Here is a 20319-nt window from a genome sequence, read left to right as displayed (position 1 = left end):
TCGTACACACCGCCGTGGAGCGTGTTGTCGAGGGCATCGGGGCCCCGGCAGGGCTGTGCGCCGGCGACTTCCTGTTCCCTCCACGAGGGCGTTGGCGGAGTCCTGCGAAGGGCCTGGTACCCGGCCCGGGACGGGGAGCTGACCAGACGCAGCAGCTTGCGTCTAGCTGCTGCCCGCTTCTCCACGGGGAAGCGCCAGGAGGAAGGCCTGACAGCCCTGGTGACAGACGGAAGGTTCCAGCCACGGGGGCAGCTGGAAGCCAGTGGTGCCGGGACCGGGGCTGGGAGGGAGGTTGCAGGAGGGAGGCTCTTGCCGGCCGCTTGTGCGGGCCGGGTAAGTCTTGGAGTCTGTTTCTCATTAAGTACGCGGGAGGCTATCGTCACTTACAGGAAAACCACCCACTTATCTGAAATCTGACCCACTTCGGGTTGGAGCCAGACAGGGCTCCTGCATCCCGCAGGGACACTGGGGCTGTAGTGGTCCAAATCCGTGCATCCAGCCCGTCTTCAGGAAGGAGCAGCCACCCACCAGCGCTTCTACGGCAGGCGCACGGAAGCACGGGGGCGGGGGGCGGGGGGCGGTGGCCGGGGTCACCTCCTGGGCTGTCGTAGGTGGTGGGGTAGGCTACACTGCCCCAGGTGTGAGATCCTGAGGAGCCAAAGGCTTTGTCAGCTGCGCCCTGGACGCTGCTGATGTAGCCCCGCCCCCTGGCTCGCCACGCCCCTGGGCCTCGAGGCCCCCCGTGATGGAGCTGCAGGGGCTCTGGGCACCGAGGGTCCTAGCGTCTTCTGGAAGTGTGTGGACTTAGGCCAGTTTCTGTAAGCCTCTGGTCTCTCACCTCTGTTCTACAGAAGCCTTACACCACTTTTTTTTTTTTTAACACCACTTTTTTTAAAGCCACTTTTAGTCCTCCCAAATGTGACATTTTATTTGAGATGTAATTTCCTGGTCACCAAGAGAAATGCAGATTAGCAATGGACAGTCCTCATTTGGGAAGGCTTCTCGGAGGTGGCGTCCTCAAGTTCTGATAAACAGAGAAGACCCCAGGACGGCGGAGAGGAGGAGGAATGGAAATGATACGTGGCTAAAGCTGGTCCGGCAGCACCAGCCTAGGAGGCAGAGGGAGGAATGGATCCAGGTCTCCCCAGGGGCCCCCAGGAAGGGCTGGCCTGTGTCCCGAGGGCACGGTGTGGCATTGACTAGGACAGCAGAGCCGGGAAGCTGAGGTCCCTAAAAGTCAGAAACTGCACAGAGATGGCAAGGCTGTCACGGGCTGCCTCCCTCAAGGCTCTGGACCCTGGAGAAGGGCCTGCTCAGGTCCTGCCCCTGGCTGGGTGCTGTGCCTGCTGTTGGAGAACCCTCAGTCCCTTGTGGGGACGGATGAAGTTCTGGGGAACCCGGGGAGGCCGTGAGGACGTGAGAGTGCGTGGTGCAGGCTGCCCGCAGCTGCGTTGGCCTCCGCTTCCCCCGCCCAGCTTTGCTTCAGTGGGGGACAGACGTCCTAGGTCGTGGTAATTGAGGATGGGGTGCACCAGGACAGAAGGGTCATGGTGTTCATCCGCAGCCGGACTTCTAGGGCTCCTCCCTGAATGTGCGCTGCGGGAGCCGCGGGAAGTGCAGAGAAGAGGCGGGAGCACTCAGGATGAGGGGGACCGCTCCAGAAAAGTGCAGACAGCTGTCAGGGTCAGCCTCAGTGCTGGAGGGAAGAGCCTTCCTCAGGCTCAGGCTGGGCTGGGATGTCCTCTCCCAGCACTGAGTGCCCCAAGCCCAAGGAAGCCCTGCGTGGAGGGCAGGGCCGGGGGGCTGGAAGGACCGTGGGGGATGGAGCCGGCTGGTAAATGCCCTTCCCTGTGGCAGCAGGGTCCCCGGCTGGGGAGGAGCCTCCCCCCCCCCCCCCCCCCCCGCCACTAGCTACTTCTAGGAGTTCTTAGCTTATCTGTCCTGGGGCCTGTAGGACAGCACCCCGGATTGGCACCCCACCTCGGCTCGGGGAAGGGGGCGGGGTCGTTAGCCGGGGAGACGTCGCCCACCGGGGTCTGGGGGGGCTGGGCCTGCAGCTGGAGCCCCTGCGAGGACTGGGGGGCCTTATCCTTTGATATGGGAGCGACCCCTGGTGCACAGGATTGGGTTGGCCAGATGTGGGCCTGACTGCCCCCAGCTCCCTGTCCCCTCCCCTCTCTGGACCAGTTTCCTACTTGGGGGAACCAAAAAGAAAAGCAGTCACGAAGGGTCTGGTGTGCCCCGGAGCCCCAGCAGTCCTGCTTCCATGAGCCCCTCACTTGCATGGTCTCTGACCTGGGCAGCAGCTCCCTGTGCAAGCAAGGAGGCGCTCTGTGGGGACAGTGGTGCCGAGGAAGGGCTGCCATGCCACTAGCTAGCACAACGCCGCAAGAGCACCCAGGCTTCTCACTGATGCCACCGCCCACTTCTCCCAGCGCCCCTTCTGCGAGCCTGTCCTGGCCGTGTGCAGATGCCGGTGGGGGAGAGCTTTGCTGCCCACCACCCCCAGGCTTTGCTCCTTCAGGAGCACCAAGGGGGTCACTAGGCATTTCTGCCCCCTCCCTGCACCGGGCCGTCCCATTCTGCTCCTGGGTGTAGGTAATGCCTTTTCAGACCCTGACTTGCAGCTCTCGCTGACGGTAAACCCTTACTTGTTCTGCCCCTCCGCTGCCCCAGCAGTCAGCCAGGCTCTGGCAGAGCCATCTGCTCCCCTCCCCTCCCGTCCTGTCCGCCTCCCTCCCGATCTCTCTGGCTCGGGAGACCTGCAGACAGAAGGGAGTGGAACCCCGACTCTGTTGACTCAGCAGCCGAAGCTCTCCTTAAGCTCATGAGAGCTGGCTGGGAAGGCGGGGAGCGCACTAGTCATGGGGGCTGGTTCCAGTGCCGGGCTGGGGGTGCTAGGCTGGGGGTGGCCCCGGGAGCTCTGCCTCCGGGAAGGGTCTGCAGGATTTCTGTGCCTCAGTAGGTTCCAGGCCCCCTTGGCAGGAGCGGGGAACCCTGATGAGCACAGACTGGCTTAACTAAGCTTTCATGAGAGAGAGAGTTTAAGGGCTGGCTGTGCTGATGGGACCATAGGAGCACCCAGAGCCTCCAGCGGCTTCTGGAAGGCAGGCGTGCCCGGCCCCCGAGAGCCCCCAGTCTGAGGGGAAAACAAGGCCCAAGGCAGAGTCCTCCAGGGGTGTTGCAGCCCAGGGCAGGGGGAAGCTCCTGAAGTGGGTCTGCGTGGAGAGGGGAAGAAGCCTCACAAGAGGGACGGGGGAGGGTTGGGGTCCTGACGGGGGCAAGGCCACAGCCTGAGAGGCTGGGAAGACGCAGACTCAGCCACCGCAGGGGCCCCCCAGTCCTGTGCTGGCATGGGGGGTGGGGGAAGGAGGTCCAGGGCTCACCCCTCAACCACCCTCTTCCCTGTCCCTCCTTTCCTGGCACCCCCCCCCCCGTGATGCAGCTCCCCCTCTCCCCTGGCTACCTGCCCAGCACAGCCTAGAAAGACTTCTCAGTTCCCTACCTTGCAGCCCCCAGCCCCCAGATTCATGACCCTTCCCAGGTATCTCAGAACCCCCAGACCCACTCCCCCCACTGCAGTGGTGGCTCAACCCCTTGCCTTCCACGATAGGAGAGAGAGAGGGAGACAGACAGAAGGAGGCTGGAGCACTTGGATCCCAGTGGGGAGAGGTGGCTGGCGATGATTTATTAGCCAGACAATCAACAAACAAGGTCTAACATCTGTTCTCGCCGAACCATTCCTCAGACAACAGCAGCATTGGACCAGGGCCCAGACCCAAAGGCTCAGAAGGCCAAGGAAATCAGACTCCAGGAGGAGAAGCTGGGCAGTGGGAGGCAGCATGGCCGTCCTGGCACACCTCCTCAGAGGCCCTCGGGTCACCGAGCCACCAACTTCTCGGGGACTCTCGGGATGGAGCCAGTGTGTGTGTCCCTAAAAGGGAGCCGAGTCCACCTCTGCTCCCCTGAACTCCAGGCTTCTTTGGGTGGGGGGGCCCAGACCTGTCCGGGGAGCAGGGCTAAGCTGGGATCTGGAGGAGGGAACCGGCACCCAGGCCTCTGTGCAGTGGAACTCTGGAAAGTAGCCAGATTTCGTATTGGAGGAAATCTCTGATATTTCCCACAGAGAGGAGGGTGTTGTTAAGAGATAGAGTGCTGGACAGGGCGACGAGGAAGCCTGGGCCCTAGTCCTTGGCTTTGGCCAAGTCACTGTCCCTCTCTGGCTTTGTCTCCTTATCTGTGGCACCAGGACTTGGCCTGGATCAGTAAGGGCATAAGGATACACTGCTCCTTCTGCCTCCCTGCCCGCAGCAGACATCACTGATCAATCACGATGCTCTTTTCTGCTGAGTATGGAGATGACCGGAACATCCTTCCCAGGGCCGTGCTCCAGGCAGCCATGACCAATGGATGGCAGTTGGCATGCAAGATGACACCTTTGTGCCATCCTCGCAACAGATGACGGCTGAGGTCCTTGCTAGCTCTGATCGCCTACAGTTTGTTCGGTGGCTGGTGTGCAAAGGTTTGTGGACCTGGTGTCCTGGCTTATCCTCCCCCAGCTCAGACTCACTGGGCTACTGAGGAGGACCCAGGGGAAGTCACGCCTGTCCTCCGTCCTCTGCCCTCTGTCTAGAAAGCTTGTGGGGGAGGGTATGCCCCCAGCTGGGCAGGGGCTGGCGGGGCACAGGAGGGCCTTGTCCAGGCACAGCATTCTCCGAGTACGGTGGCCGGCAGCCTAGGTTCTGCGGAGGGAAGGACGATCCGAGGTCATACCCTCTACCCTCAGCCTCTCAGGCCTAGGAGCAGCCTCGAGGCCGGCCTCTGGTCTTAACAATGTTGGCCTGCAGAGGTCTAAGCTGCTCTCATTCAGCCACCATTTCCTGAGCACCCGCTCCGTGCTGGGCACTGTGCTGGGTGCTCTGGAAGCAGATGAGTAAGCCCCAGCCCCGCTCCCAGGCGGCTTGCACTTTGCTGGGGAAGAGTGGAGACAGGCGTCCCGCGTCACGGGAGGCACAGCCGCTGCGGCCCTGTCTGGGAAGCCTGCCGGGAGGAGAAGGGCAAGCTGGTCCTGAAGGACAGCCAGAAGGTCACCGGGCAGTGGGAGGGTGTGCTCAGAGAGATGTGAACCGCTCTGGGAGGAAGGTGCCGCGGAAGAGGGGGGTCCCCTGCCTCCCCCAGTGTGGATGGCCGCGTGGGCCAGGGAGCAGTTTTAGAAAGACCCTTCTGGCTTCCCTGGGGCAGGGTGGAGCAGAAGTGGCAGTGTGGTCAGACCCGGTTAGGAAGCCCTTGGGAAATCCTGAGGAGGGATGATGAGGCTGAGGCTGGGAAAGGGACCAGCAGGAACTGGGGGCCTATGAGTTGTCAGGGCGGGCCGGGGATGTCACGGGAGCCCTGGGTGTTCGGCTTGGAGAGTCAGGTGACTGCAGGGTCCTCAGTCCTGCTGGGAGGTAGAGGTGGGGGAGTCTGGGGAGAAGGGTGAGAGCTGGTTGCTGTGTTGAGTTCAGGAGGCTGTGGGGCACTGGCGGCTTAGCAGGAGCCTGGAGAGCAGTGGGCAGGGACCTGGCTGGGCTGCGGGCTCTGATCGCTAGCACCGCAGCAGGGGCGGGAGTGGGGGAACAGGCTCTGAGGCTGAGGCAGGCCTGGGGCATTCCAGGGAGGGTGAGGAAGGGCCTGCGGAGGGGGCCGAGGCGGGAAGAGGGTGGGAGTGGCCCGGAGGTCTAACGTAGCCCTGGACGGGACAGGACTAGCACTGTTCAGAGGGAAGACGGAGGGGATGGTGCGGAGTGGAAGTGGGAGCGGGGAGCGTGGGCCGGCGCCCCTCCCTGAGCTCCTATGAGATGACAAGAGGGACTCCCAAGTTCTCTTCTTCAGGATGGTGGGGCTGTGAAGGTGGAGGGGAGGGAGCCTGCCCGGGGGAGGCCCCAAGTTCCAACCAAGGGTGACGGTTGGACCCAAGATTCGAGGCACAGCGTGGGGTACGGGTGGCTGGGACTAGGTGAGGGACAGGGACCAAAATGCAGGCTGCCCTGAGGCTGCGGTTCGCCTCCTCCCTGCACCGGGTTACCTGGCCTCCGGGGACGGGCCTGGACCTGCACTTGCGCAGGGCCGGGTGCCCGAGGACGCAGGGCGGGCCCCCCGCGCCCGGCGGCGCCTCCGCCTCCACCTCCGCGTAGACGTTGCCGGGGGCTTCGCCGGGGCTGCCGCGCCCCATGGCGTAGAAGGCGATGGCTTCGTCGGGCTCCTGGTAGATGGGGTTGGAGGGCTTGGGGGGCGGGGCCGGGCGGGGCCTCGGGGCCGGGGTCGTGTAGACTTCGGGGGGCAGCTGAGGCTTGGCGGGCACGGGAGGCTTGGGCCTTGGCGGCTGCGCAGACCGGAGAGAAGGCCAGGCAGGGGGCGGGGTGGGGAGGGGGCGTCAGAGCCACCCAGGCGCGGCGGAGGCTGCGGCTGCGGCGCCCGGGCCCCGCCCACATCACCGGGCCCCTCCCCTCCCGCAGGCCCCGCCCCCGCGCGGGACCCTTCCTTTGCCGCGCACCCCCTGCCCCTCCCTCAGCCCCTCCCGCCCAATACCTCCTTCTGCTCCCGGGTCCTCTCTTTCTGCGTGGGGGTCACGTTCTGCAACTTCTTGACGATCGGGCTGTACTGAGGGGGTGGGTCCTTGCTTCCAGGGTCTGACCCTTCCGTGCTCAGGGAAAGTCCTGCTGGCTCAGGCGTCTGATGGCAAAGATGGTAAAGAACGAGGCCTCAGGGACTTGGTGCAGGAGGGGTGCGGGGAGGCGGCTGGGGGAATCCAGGAGGACAGAGCAAGCTGGTGCTGGTGGAGGATGTGTTGGGGAGAGGCACGGGAATGTGGACTGGTGGGGCTCCTGGGTGAGGAACAGGGGATGGAGAGGAGAACAAGGGGACCAAGGTGGGTGGGGTGGGGCTGTTCAAGTAGCTCTGCTCACAGGCTGTGTCTAGCTTTGACCTTAAATTGCACCAGGAACACAGGCCAGGCCAGTCTCCATTTGTGCCTGTGGTTGTAAAAATGCAACAAGGCTGGACGAGCCTTTAGCCAAACAACGTTCCGCATGGGGACAGATGTCCCGACTGCCGTGCCTGTGTTTCGTTCTGCAGGAGCCAGAGGAGTACTTTGTGGGGGCTTAAGCTATATATTTTCGGGGCTGAGAGACTGCCTCCAGGAAGATGAACCTTACAGTGGGAGGGTCCCTTCCCACGGGGAGCTGGGCTGGAGCCGAGGGTTTGGCTGTCCACAGGCCCCGGCTTCCGGTCTGCTTACGCCACGGGGTTTTCCTCGTGCTTCAGCGACCCACCTGGTGCATGTCCACACCTTGAGGTGTGTGAGCACTGCAGGCTTCACAGAACCACATCAGAATTCTCCTTCCCTGCGCCTCCCCCTCCTGTCACCGCAGTTCCTTAATGACTAAAAGGCGGCACCCCCACCCTGCTGCAGAGGCAGCCCCTTAGGAACCCTCCGGTCCCCCACCCCCCGGTGAGGTCTCATGGCCCGCAGGCCCTGCTCCTTCCGCTGCCTCAACAACCTGACATCCGCACGCTTCTCTGGGGGTCACTGCCGCCACTCCAGCCCAGGGCTCCCAAGTCCTCCCCTGCCGCATCTTGCCCTGCAACCCAGCCTTCACTCTGCGCCCAGAGTGCGCTAAAGAAATGCCCCCGGTGGCCCTTTAGTGGCTGCCTGTCCTCCAGGGGGATGTCCAAACTCCAGAGGAGTGGGGTGACAAGACCCCTCGGCACCTGATCCGACAGCTGGCACCTGACTGCTCTGCCTCCAGATGTCCCTGCCCCCTGTTCCCACTGCTGGGGATCTCCGTGTCCACAGTTCCTCGTGAAGGTCCATGTGAGACTTGTCCACAGGCACAGTCCCCCCACAGGCACGCACTTCCTTGAACTGAGGCAGGATCCCCTCCCCCACCGCGGAGGTCAGCCATCAGTGCAGGAAACCCCCACCCACCCCCGCACTGTCTTTGCTGGGCTTCCAGAAAGAACACCACATACTCCTGGTTTTTCTTCTTTCCCTCTGGCTGAACCTTCTCAATTTTCTTTGTAGGTTTGCCCTCGTTTCTGGGCACTCTAAATGCTGGAGACTTGGTATTCCTTTCTTTTCCATCGACGCTCCCTCCCAGCCCTCCTGAAGGCTTTACAGTCAGTCCTTCTATATGCAGATGATCTCTGGCCCAGACCTCTGTCCCAGACTCCAGACCCACGTGTTTCAACCTGGTCACTCCCTGTCTTCTTAGCACTGGACATATTATGGATAATCTGTTTCTCTGTCTTATCACGGTCTCCGCACTAGAATGTAAGCTCCAGAAGGCAAGGCTGTTCTGGTCAGCTGTTTCTGCATCCCTGTGCCCAGACCACCGGCTCATGCATGGTCTTGGCACTGCCTGACCAGCCTCAGGGAGGCACGCCCTGACATGGTCCCTGGCCCGCGGGCCCAGTGGCACTCACTCTGCGTTTCCTCTCTCATGCCCCTTGATTGCTCTTATCTGCCTTTGCTGCTGGTAAGCGAGCTCTGTGTGTTTGTGACCTCGCGGTCCACGGTCTAGTTCCAGAGCCTGCGGGGTGCTCAGTAGATAGCCCTCACTTGAAAACACAAATGACCACATGTGCCTGCCCTGGTCCCTGGAGGACCCCTCCCCCAGCACGTATCCCTATCGAAGGGATTCCTGAGGGCACAGGGTGGACAAGGGGCCTATGGCTGGGTCACAGGCCAGGATGAGAAGGCCGCTGTTGCAGCCGGGCTCCCTGGGGCCGGGGGCCGGGCGTACCTGGCGGATGAGGGGCTCGGTGAGCGTCTCCCCGTAGGGGCTGAGCGGGCATGCCGTGTAGTGTCGCAGCAGGTCCTGGAGCCGCGCGTGGGCGCTGTCCTCGCCCAGCACCACGTGGCGCCCGTCCTGGAGCTGGGCCAGCAGGAAGTGGCGGCAGCAAGTCCGGCTCCTGGAGGGCGCCCGTGGGATCAGAGACCCTGGAGTGGAGCCAGGCCCTCCCTCCAAGCCGAAGCTCTGCCCCCGGGCCCTCCTTGGGGAGGGGCACGGCCCCTGCTCCCGCCCCTCACCTGTAGGTCAGCACGAAGGTCACAGCGCTCTCACTGAACCGCACCAAGTAGCATCCCTCAGGCTTGGGCTCCAGCAGCCTCTCTGCCTCCCTGTGGGTGAGGAAGACTTCCAGCCTTGGGTCTGTCTGCGGCTCTGAGGAGGACCCCAAGCCCCAGCCAAGAGGGCTCAAGAGGCAGAGGAGGGTGGGGATGGCAGAGAGGACTGGGTCTGCTGTCCCGGGCGGTGACTGGGGAGCGCGGTGGGGGGGGGGGGGGGCAGGGGTCCCACCCAGGAGCGCTCCCAGCCAGCAGCCCCATCCTGGAGGGCAGCCTGGTGGAGGTGCCCTGGGGTGGTGATAGACTTGTAGGTTTCTGAAGTCACAGGCTGAGCTGGGCTGAGAAATACAGGAGGGACAGCCTGCAAGGGAGACGAGGAAGAGCAGAGGCCAGAGAGGGAGGGAGGCTGGGAGGCCTGGGAAGCCATGAGGACCGGAGGCCAAGAGACAGGAATGGAAGCAGAAGCCCCAGAGCGAGCGGGCCGCGGCCTCTGCAGGGACCTCCCCCAGGACAGATGGCTCCAAGACTGGCTTGGGAGCCTCCGGGATTCAGGGCTGGACTTGCAGCCTCCATGCCCTGTTGCTGGGCCCGGGGACCCAGGGCTGGCCCTGCCCCTCTCTGGGCCCCTTTCCGCTGCTGTGACTCACCTCCGGGTGATGAAGCCGTGGAACCAGGCAGGGGCTGCCCCGTGCTGCAGAAGCCAGTGGGCCTGGGTCTTCTGGAACCACACCCGGGTCTCGGCCCGCAGGGACTGGCCTCCTTCCTCCGGCCCCTCCTCGGCCTTCCCAGCATCCTCTGGGCTGGAGGCAGCCCCCGGGGGTTGAGGAGGTGCCTGGAACGGGAAAATAGCCATGATTCGGGGGCTTCCTCCTGATGCCAGCCAGCTGCCGCCTCCTCAGCCTTACCCCTGTTCTCCATCCCAGTTGCCCATTTTAGGCTATAACTGCCCAGAAAGTGCTTCTCAGGGTCCAGCTTAAAACCCCTTCTTCAGCTCCAACTGCTTTGGTTTCCAGAGAATTTCTGTCCACTTCCCTCTGGGCCTGAGGGCCTGTAACCCAGTAGCTGTGAGCTCTTAGCCTGAGCCTTCCAGAAGGACAGGAACTCATTCCTGGCCTTCAGAATGAGAGACGTGATGCTCCCTGTCACCCCAGAGGACAGAGCGAGGGAGGACTCACCCTCCCATAGGAGGGGCTGGGCTGGATCCGAGGGAGGACTTCCTAGTGGCCGGCTGGGTGACAGGGACTGAGGCCCAGATGCACTGGGCAGGGAAGGCCACGGACAGAGATGCAGACACCGGCTTCTGGGACCTGGTACCCTGTACCTAGTCGCCTGCGGACTCAGCCCCAATGCCGCAGGGACAGTGAGGGGACATGATGGCGAAGGAAGGAGACGCTCCCCACATCCTCTCCCTCTCTCCCTCCTTGCCCCAGCCCTGTGGGCAGCCCCAGCTCATCCCTGGTTTCTCCCTGTTGGCCTTGGTCCATTTGCCGACCCTCACCGGTGGGGGGATGGGAGCCGAGGAGGATGATGCTGTGCCGGCTGGGGTCTCGATCACCGCAGCGTGGACAGCCGTGACCCTGGGGTTGGGCTGGTCCTCTTCAGCCTTTGGGGCCTGGAGCAAGGCCACTTCCCGGCAGCCCCTGCGGGGCAATTCCATGGGCTGGAAGGTGCTAAAGGTTGGGGGAGGGACTCTGCTGGTCCCTGTTAGGGCAAAGAGGACAGCTGGAGTCTCTCGGGGAGGGACTGCCTCTCCCCCAGGCTCCCGGGGCCCCCCGCACCCCGCAGGCCTCTGACCAGGGACCTGGAGGACAGGGACAGTCAGGAGAGGAGAAAGGCAGGGGGGAGCCCAGGGGGTCTCTCAAGGGGGAGGAGTAAGGAGCCAGGGAGGCCCTGGGTGGCCAGGGAGACAGGTGTGGGGGAGCAGAGAGTCCCACCGTGCAGGGTGCCTGCTGCAGGGGTGGGGGAGGGTGGCATGACCTCTCTTTATGGTCAAGATCCTCTGCCTCCCGGGCCTCGCTCTCCTGTTTCCTCCTCTCAGGAAGCACTCAGCAGACCCAGCCACCTATGTCCCCAGGGCTGAGCAGCCTGTGCCCCAGAGAAGGAGACAGATCTGCGGGCACCCTGCCAGTCAGCCGGGCCAGCTCTGGCTGGGATGGGGCCCTTCCCCCCCACGAAGTGGGAGCTCAGGCCTGAAGCCAGCAGGGGTGATGGGGGTCTGGACGTCCCTCCACCCACAGTCTCCAACCTCACACTTACCTTGAGGGCATAGCTGGGCCAGGGGGAACTCCATGGGGCCGGGCTGAGAACAGAGCCCCTGGGGCTGAGTGCGCGTTTGCTTGTGTGTCTGTGTGTGTGTGCACACGCGCGCGCGCGCGCACACACAATGTGCACACTCAGCAACTCCTCTCTCTCACCCCGGCCCCCAAGGGCAGGAAATGTCGCCTTACCCACAGCCCCAGCCCTGGCAGAGGACCCACGTCATGGAAAGCTGTAAGACACTTGTCCCTCCCCCGGAAGCCAGACAGCTGAAGGTGGTGGTGGTGGGGTGGTGGGTATTTGTGTCAGTCTGTCTTTGGGTTTTGGGAAGTCCTGACTGCCATCTGACCTCGATCCGTGCTGTTTCTCCCTCCGCTCCCTCGCTCTGGACTGGGACTCCCTTTTCTCTCTCTGCCTCCCTCCCTGTCTCTCCCTTAGCTTCTGCTCTAAGCAGGGGCCATAGGGGATGTCAGCCTCAAAAGGATAAGCCCCAACAAGGTGCCTGGGTTTTGGGCTCCTGGGAGATTCCAACACAGAATTATGCTCTTAGGACACAGGAGGAGTGAAGGGGGCAGGACTGCAGCAGGGAGGGTGTGGGGCAGACTCTGGAAGGACTTTCTGAGGTCATATGAAATCTGTGAGATAAGGGGGTGGCTTCACCTTCAGCAGATAATGAAGCTGGGTTAGGGCAAAACCCAGCAATCCTGGGGGAAGGAGGGACAGTCCTGGGGGAAGCAGGTCGTGATCAGAAGCGACATTATTAGCGGTTACTGTAACATCGATGCTGACTTCTTTTTTTTTTTTTAAAGATTTTATTTATTTATTTTACAGACAGAGATCACAAGTAGGCAGAGAGGCAGGCAGAGAGAGAGAGAAAGGGAAGCAGGCTTCCTGCTGAGCAGAGAGCCCGACGCGGGGCTCGATCCCAGGACCCTGGGACCATGACCCGAGCCGAAGGCAGCGGCTTTAACCCACTGAGCCACCCAGGCGCCCCTGATGCTGACTTCTTTAAAGACTTTTTTATTCATTTGACAGACAGAGATCACAAGCAGGCAGAGAGGCAGGCAGAGAGAGAGGGGGAAGCAGGCTCCCCGCCTAGCAGGGAGCCGCTTGAGTTGCGGGGCTCGATCCCAGGACCCTGAGATCGTGACCTGAGTCGAAGGCAGAGGCTTTAACCCACTGAGCTGCCCGGGCGCCCCCAGCAGATCCTTCTTGTGAGGGCGCAGTGGGCAGCGGGGCGGGGCGGTGGGGGGCTGGTGCCGTGGGGCTGGGCTGGCGGGTCGCGCCCGCATGCGGGGAGCACTGGGCCCCCAGAGGAGGCAGTTGAGTGGAGTCAGGGAGGGTGAGCAGAGTGGAAGGAGGTGGGCAAAGGAGGTTCTAGAAGAGGCACCAGCTTTGCAAACGTGTGTAAGAAGGAATGGGCGTGGCGTGCGGGCATGGCAGGGGAATGCTGGCTGGGGCCGGGCTGGCTTGGGGACTGCAGCGAAAGTCCCCGAACCTGGGCTATCAGCTGCCCTGAATCCCGGAGGGAGGCGGACACCAGGCTTGCAGCCCGAAGAGCTCGGGGCAGGGGAGCACTTCGCCCAGGGTCACGGCCGGCCACTCCGTCCACACCCCAAGACCTTACCTCCCCAGCTGCCTGCTCCCTCTTCCTGAAACACTGTCGCCTTCCCCTGGTCCCAGCCCCCAGGGGTTGGCCACGAGATGAAGAGGTGCCCTCCATGCCCTCCCCAAGCCCCTCACTGTATGTTCTGGAAACCACCCCCCCACCTCCCGCCACATTGATGCACGTCACAATGATTGCAACGGATGCATTTCTCGCCTTTCACATGGACTCACTCCCACGGCTCTTTGTCGGGGGGCCTGGGCCCAGGCCCGCAGCCCGGCGCGTGGAGGGAACTCGGAGACCAGGCACAGCTCGCCGTCTCACCACAGCTCTGTGCAGATTAAGACAGGCCTCTCGTCTGATGGAGGTCGCTGGGACAGGCTTAGTCTCTCTGAGGCTGCAACTGTTCCTTTACCTGTGTCTTCGTCCCCCTCTACCCTCCTGCCGGGGTCAGCCTGGGCAATCGCTCCATCCCTCCAAGCTTCTGGTGCCCCATCTGGAAAATGGGGCGAGAACAGTCCTCCAGAAGGGTGGCTGTGGGGGTTCCACCAGGAAGTGGGCGCCAAGCAGCCGAGGGTCGGTCTGACCCGGAGGAGCGGGTCGGCGTGGATCCCTTCTTACCTGCCAGCTCCCGGCACCGTGAGGGGCACTGGTGACCTCTGTCTCCTCATGGCTGCGGTGAAGTCCAGACCACACGTCTCCCCCTGGCTGGGCTTGTGGAGGCCGGGGTCTGGGAGCCCCTCAGCCCTACACACGGCTGGGCAGGGACCAGGAAGGGCTCGAGAACACGCGTGCTATGGCACCTGGGGGGCTTAGTTGTTAAGCGTCTGCTTTCGGCTCAGGTCATGATCTCAGGGTCCTGGGATCGAGCCCCACATCGGGGGGCTCCTGCTCAGCAAGGAGCCTGCTTCTCCCTCTCTCTCTGCCTGCTTCTCCCCCTGCTTGTGATCTCTGTCTGTCAAATAAATAAACAAAATCTTAAAAAAAAAAAAAAAGAGCATGTGTGTTAGACCACTTGTGCACTGTGCCCTACCCCGACCCCGAGATGCTTTCCTTGAGGCCCCACACGTGTTAGTGTGAACGGCTGTAATGAAACACCGCAGACTGGGTGGGGGCAGGGTGGATACCCACTACAGGAATTTATTTTTTTCACTGTTCTGGAGCCTGGGATTCCAAGGTCAAGGTGCCAGCAGGACTGGTTTCTGCTTAGAACTCTCTTCTTGGCTCACAGATGGTCGCCTTCTTGCTGTGTCCTCACATGGCCCTTCCTCTGTGCTGCTGCAGGGCAGGTTGGGGGACATGCCGGAGGTCTCTTCCTCTTCCTACAAGGACACCTGTCCTAGCCAATCAGGACCCCACCCTTGTGACCTCATTGAGCCTTCATTACTTTTTTTTTTTTAATTTTGTCAGAGAGAAAGAGAGAGCACAAGCAGGGGGAGCGGCAGAGGGGGAAGCAGGCTCCCCACTGAGTAGGGAGCCTGATGCAGGGCTAGATCCCAGGACCCTGAGATCATGACCAGAGCCGAAAGCAGACGCCCAGCCACTGAGCCACCCAAGCGTCCCACCGTAATTCCTTCTTTAAAGGCCCTCTCTCTCCAGACAGTCACACTGGGGGTCCGGGCTTTAACATCTGAGTTTTAAGGAGTCACGCTACAGCTCACACACCAAATGTCAAAGCCCATCCTCTCCACTCAAAGAGCTCGAATCCTAAGGCAGGCGGAGTCCGCTTGGCGATTCAAAGCTGTCGTGCCCAGAGCCACGTGCATCCTCTGCGAAGCCGCAGAGAGAGCTGTCCTGTGATGGGGTGGCTGGGTGGAGGCGAGGGCCGGAGTGCAGGTCGAGGGGCGTCTGGGTTGGGCCGTGATAAGAAGTCAGGGGTGAATGTCTGTCCTCCCCAAGGCAATCTCTAGGTTCAGTGCGGTCCCTGCCAAAATTCCAACGGCCCTTGTCACAGAAGCAGAACAAAGCTGAATGTGTGTGGAATCATGGAGACGCAGAAGGGCGGGAACAGTCTCAAGAAAGAACAAAGCCGCAGGCATCGGGCTTCCCGGGCTCAAACCGTATCACAAACCAGTAGTTATCGAGGCAGGATGGCACTGGTATGAGACAGACCCACAGATTGACGGGACGGAAGAGAGAGCCCGAAACCACCCACCACGCACAGTCAGTTACTTCATGACCGAGGGGCCGAGAATACACAGGGGGGACAGGTGGTCCCTTCGGTAGATGATGTCGGGGAAACTGGACGGCCCCATGCAGGGGAATGAGACCCGACTCCGATCTCACACCAGGAACAATAATTAACTGAAAATAGGTTAAAGAGGGGCGCCTCAGCAGCTAGTCGGTGAAGCGGCTAAGGTCTGCTTTCGACTCAGGTCATGACCTTGGGGTCCTGGGAGGCATCCCTGTGTCGGGCTCCCCGCTCAGTGGGGAGCCCGCTTCTCCCTCTCCCTCTGCTGCTCCCCCTGCTTGTGTGTGCTCTCTCTCTCTAATAAATACAATCTTTAAAAAAAATGGATGAAAGACCTAAGATTAACAGAACAGGACCCGAAAGCATCGAGCTCCCAGAAGAAAACGAAGGTGGGAAGCTCCTCGACATCAGTCGTGGTGATGACTTCACGGGTTTCATACCCAAAACAGAGACGACAACAGCAAAAACGAACAAGTGCGACTCCATCACGCTAAAAAGCTTCTGTACGGCCGGAAACCACCAACAACATGAAAAGGAAACCTACCGCATGGGAGAAAATAGTTGCAAATCCTATCTCCGGGAAAAGATTAAGCTCCAAAATATGTAAAGAACTCATAAAACGCCATAGCAAAAAGCGCACAAACAACGTGGTTCACAGATGGGCAGAGGATCTGGATGGACAACTTCCCGAAGAAGACAGTGTTGGCTGGCGCCCGGCAGGGCCTCCAGCTCCCGGAGCATTGGGGAAATGCCGCTCGAAACCTCTGGCCGGCTGGCAAGGAGGGGGTGGCTGGCTCCGTGGATGTCTGGCCTCAGGCCTCCTGCGCGGCCGTGGACTTGGCCTTGGACTTCCCACTTGACTGATTAGTTGAGCGGAGGCTCAAAGTTGGCTCTCGGAAACTTTCCGGAGCACATTAGTATGTTCAGTTGACATTCAGTTCGGGTCTGGCTCCCAAGGCCATGTTCCATCTCCAACGCTCTGCCCTTAGCTGCTGTCCTGAGGTTATCCGGGTCGTGTGTTGAAAACATGTTCGGCGCTGGAGCCCCTGCGTTTTAAGGGCTACAGGGTTAAGGAAGACCCAAGGAGGTGGAGACCCACAGGGAAACCAACCCAGGTAATTCCGACTGATGGGAATTAACTAGAAGCCTGGGTGGGGGTGGGGGTGGGGAGCGGGACACTGTGCCTGGAGCCAGGTTGTATGAGGCCAAGAAAGCCTTTGGAGGGGAGGTGGTCCCCGAGAGAGTGGGTTTGGGGGAGTCTGGTGGTGCTCAGCATGAAGGAGCACAGATGGGTGGGGGAGGGTGCGGGGCTCAGAGGTCCTCCGGGCAGGAGTGAGCATGAAGGGCAGGGAGCCCCAGACACAACGCCGAGGGCACCCGCCGGGCTGCTTTGTCTTGGCTCCTGGGTCCTGGGAGCCCTGGGGGGCTTCCAGCAGGGAAGCGGTGAGGTGGGACTAGGCCCTTGCTCCTCACCTTGGCAGCTATCCTGGGGTGCTGGCCCCCCCACGGTGTGTTCCTCAGGGCGTGGCTTCTGCTCCTTGCTGTGACTCTGTCCCCCATGGCCGACTCTGGGGTGTGAATTCCACGTGTCACTGTGTGCTCAAGGTGGTTTGGTGCTGGGGCCAGGCGATTGTACCCAGTGCTTTCCTGCCCTTTGGGGCTTTCTCGCAGCCCCCCCTCAGGGCCCCCCAGCACCGCTAGGGGCAGCCAGCAGTCATTCGGCAGTGGGTCGCGGTGGGGAAACGCCAGGACAGCTGGGACGTTGAATCCCAGCTCTGCCGTTTATTTAGTTGTGGGACTTTCTCAGGCTCCCGTGTCCTGATCTGCCAAATGTCAGCCACAGTAGGACACATGACACATTGTTCCCTGAGTGGAGAGCGCGGGCCGCGTGCACACATGTCGTCGGTGCTCCGTGCATTTTAGGAACGGATGATCCCAGTGGACGATAACCACCACCAGCACCGGTCACTCGCCTCTCGCCTCCCAGCCCCCACCCTACCTGGTTTACTCAGTTGCTGCAGCCGGGGCTTGGACTGCAAACCGCAGTCACACACGCCCCTGCTAGCAGGTCTCTGTTGGGTTCTGCAGAGGGATGTTTGGGGCCGCCGGGCGGGAGGGGGGCTGACAGGGCACGACCAGACTTCTTCCTGTTGGCTTCCTCCTTGCGGTGCTCCAGCCCCAGCCGCCGCCCCGGGAGCTGGACCCCACTCTGAGTTTCTGGCCTGCTCGCTCTCACAGCCTACAGGTGGGAGCATCTACCTGCGGCGATCAGGGTTACTTGGTGTGTTCCTTGTTGGCTTCTGGCCCCCCGTACCACTGAGGTCAACGCCTTATCTTCAGCCCCGCGTGTGGAAATACCCAGCGTGGTTTCCGTTTTCCCGAGGCCACTCCTGACCCCAGCGCCGCGGCTGGCGGGCAGCAGGTGCAGGACCAGAAAGGGCATGAAGAAGGGCCACGGCCCAGATGTGGGGGTGGGGGATGGGTCCCACGTGGAGGCGAGTCCCAGGGAAGTCCCAGGCCACTGGCGGCGTGCTGGAAGGAAAGGAAGAGTCCAGACGGATTGAAAGGAGCTCAGAGGGTCGGGATGGTGGGAAGGTGGGTCGAAGTGAGAACTGGAAGGCCTCCACGCCAGGGAAGAGAGAACGGAGAGAGAAAGATGGCGACCAGGGATGGAGAAGACGGTTGCTCTCGGCCCCTGGCAAGGTGGGGGTTGAAGAAGCTGGACCTCCAGGAACTGGCTGTGTGATGTTTTTATTTATTTATTTTTTAATTTTTAAAAAGATTTTATTTATTTATTTGACAGATCACAAGCAGGCAGAGAAGCAGGCAGAGAGAGGGGGAAGCAGGCTCCCCGCTGAACAGAGAGCCCGATGCGGGGCTCGATCCCAGGACCCTGAGATCATGACCTGAGCCGAAGGCAGCGGCTTAACCCACTGAGCCCCCCAGGCGCCCCTATAATGTACGCTCTTTAACAAACACATGGAGAAGATGGAGGGAAGCAAACGGAGTCCCCCCCCCGCAGCCCCGCCTCCCAGCTGTACTTCCACCCAGCTACGCTTCCAGGCATCTTTCTGAGTTTGCCCAGGGAAACGCAAGACGGGGCACCCGTATCCTTTGTCACCTGGGCTTTTCCCTCTGCACTCACTGCGGTCACCCTTCCATGTGCTTCCGCTGCAGCTTTCAAGTGACACCTCAGTGCGGCCGCAAGGGTCATTGGTGCTGGGCTGTCCCGCTCATGGAGCGCTCGGCATTCATGACACGATTTCAGCCCTTGACCTTCCTTCACTGGGGACTCTCCCTTAGGTAAGGCTGCTTCCAAGGGGTCCCCCTGCTTCCCACGCCCCCAGTCTTTCACACGGCCCCACCTTCTTTCCTCCTGTGTCAGGGGCGCTGCTGGCCGCACCCCTGAGCTCCAGCTGCCCGTCTCTGTCGGGCACACTCTCTCTTTCCTCCGCCTGCCAGAGCGGAAGGGCCTGGTCTCGTTTTCTTGAGAGTCCTTCTTCCTAATCTCAGGATTTCTTCCCTCGTCTTCTGGGGACCCTCCATCCCCTCATCTCCCTGCACCTCTGCCTACTTCCCCCTCCTGCAGCTCGGCAGGACCAGCCTGACTACCCCCCCGCAGAAGGCTGGGGAACCAAGAGGTCCCTTCATCCTCTGCCCCTTCATATCTGGAAGTGACCAAGCGGAAAGTGTCCCTGTTGTGCTCACAAGTGGAGGCAGAGGTGAGACGTCGGTGTGTGTGGGGGGGTGAGAGTCCAGAAACTGCAGGCAGAAACAGGTTCTGGGCTCCCATCCCCCTGCTGGTCTGTGTGTCTCCCCTCCCCACCTCCCAGCACCCACCCTGTCCCGTCCTGTCCCCATGCTGACACCTGAGAAGGAGTCTGTGGTTCAGAGCCACAGCCACAGGGGGTCATTGCTGGGGAGAGAGGCAGGAAGGAGTATCTTGTGCCTCTAACGGGTCCCCCCCCTTTCTCCTAGGATTTCAGTCACCATCTTTGTGCTGCTGGTGAAGAAGCACTTCCTTCTTCCCAGGGCCCCCCTCCCTTCTCTTCCCTGCTGCGGTGGGAGCCATGCAGGTGGGGGGGAGTGGCTCCTGGCCTGCTCAGTCCTGGAAGCCAAACTGTTCCGATGTTCTGCCTTCCCAGGAACCGAATGAGGGGACATCTGATACCCAATATTGGGGGCCAAGATTCCTACAATACTGTTGCCCACGATTCTGGGCCAGGGGCTAGTGTCCTGGCTTTGGAGAAGGGCAGATACCCCTGAGTTAGAGTGGGGTGCTCCCCTCGCTCCTCACCACACCCACTCGGAACCCCCATCCCACAGCCACAGCAAGGACCTTGGAACTCTGCCATGCAGCCCCTTTGAGACCCCTACTCTGTCAGTCATCAGGGGTAGCTGAAAGCTTGTTCTCAAGCTCCTGACTGTGCTCCCGCGGGCTCATGGAGAGCTTCCCTCTGACAGTGCTCCTGCAGGCTCATCGAGAGCCGCCACCTACTCAGCCCTCCTTTCTTCCTTTCCATCCCTTCCTTCAGTCCGTCCTCACCCAGACGACCCGTGCATGTGGACAGGCCGTGTGCAGGACTCTGCAGGTTAGGGGTATGGGTGGCGGGGAGAGGGCTTGAGCCCACTGCTGCTGTCGGGGCCTGTGTGCTCCGTGGGAGGCTGTGGGTCTCCCCCGGGGGCTCCTGTGTGGAGCGTCCCTCCCTCCTAGTCCCCGGGAGGCCGTCAGAGGCCAGCGCCCCCCCCACCTCCCGCCCTCCCGGCTCGCTACGCTGTGGTTCCACCAGCAACCATTGGGGGTCACTGTTGCTTCAGCGACCAGTGACCGGCAGGGTCAGGGCAGGGGTCCAGGGGACCCGGGGTCCTTGCCGCCCATCTTGACCCCGGCAGGGCAGGGCACAGGAGCTGTAAACGCTCCGCCAGACACGGTCTCCGCGGACTCTCCCCAGGCTCCGCGTGTGCGGCCGCGCGTGACCGCCTGGGAGCCCGAGGCCGGACGCGGAGAGGCCGGTACAGGACCGGAGCCCGGCCAGCCCCTTCTGCCGCCGGCCTCCTCCCCGAGACTTCAGTCCTTTATCTGCTGCTCCTCCCCGCAAATGCCCCGCCGGCCTTGGCATCGGAGCCCGGAAAGGGACTCCGCTGGGCTCCTGCCGCGTG

At 61.8% G+C, this 20319-nt stretch overlaps 1 protein-coding gene across 1 annotated transcript; it reads right to left on the bottom strand.

The window, feature by feature from the left end:
- Nucleotides 1-3657: 3657 nt before the first annotated feature.
- SH2D2A (SH2 domain containing 2A) lies at nucleotides 3658-11483 on the bottom strand. Its single transcript, XM_047704426.1, has 8 exons — nucleotides 11363-11483; nucleotides 10605-10807; nucleotides 9754-9938; nucleotides 9071-9160; nucleotides 8784-8952; nucleotides 6568-6711; nucleotides 6065-6361; nucleotides 3658-4742 (listed from the first exon to the last, which is right to left on the bottom strand). The coding sequence occupies exons 1-8, from the start codon at nucleotides 11394-11396 to the stop codon at nucleotides 4599-4601; spliced, it is 1266 nt and encodes a 421-aa protein (XP_047560382.1). The 5' UTR covers nucleotides 11397-11483; the 3' UTR covers nucleotides 3658-4598.
- Between the last annotated feature and the right edge of the window lie 8836 nt (nucleotides 11484-20319).

Source organism: Lutra lutra, chromosome 15 (genome assembly GCF_902655055.1).
Source record: "Lutra lutra chromosome 15, mLutLut1.2, whole genome shotgun sequence".
Lineage (NCBI taxonomy): Eukaryota > Metazoa > Chordata > Mammalia > Carnivora > Mustelidae > Lutra > Lutra lutra.
Note: the sequence above shows the minus strand (reverse complement) of the source record. Positions and strands in the feature narration are given on the sequence as shown.

Excerpts from the sequence above, each read along its gene's own strand:
- SH2D2A (XM_047704426.1), bottom strand. The coding sequence starts at position 11,396 with ATGGAGTTCCCCCTGGCCCAGCTATGCCCTCAAG. Across the intron at positions 9,939-10,604 it reads CGGCTCCCATCCCCCCACCG|GCACCTCCTCAACCCCCGGG; the intron begins GTGAGGGTCGGC and ends TTCCCGTTCCAG. Across the intron at positions 8,953-9,070 it reads ACCTTCGTGCTGACCTACAG|GAGCCGGACTTGCTGCCGCC; the intron begins GTGAGGGGCGGG and ends GGCGCCCTCCAG.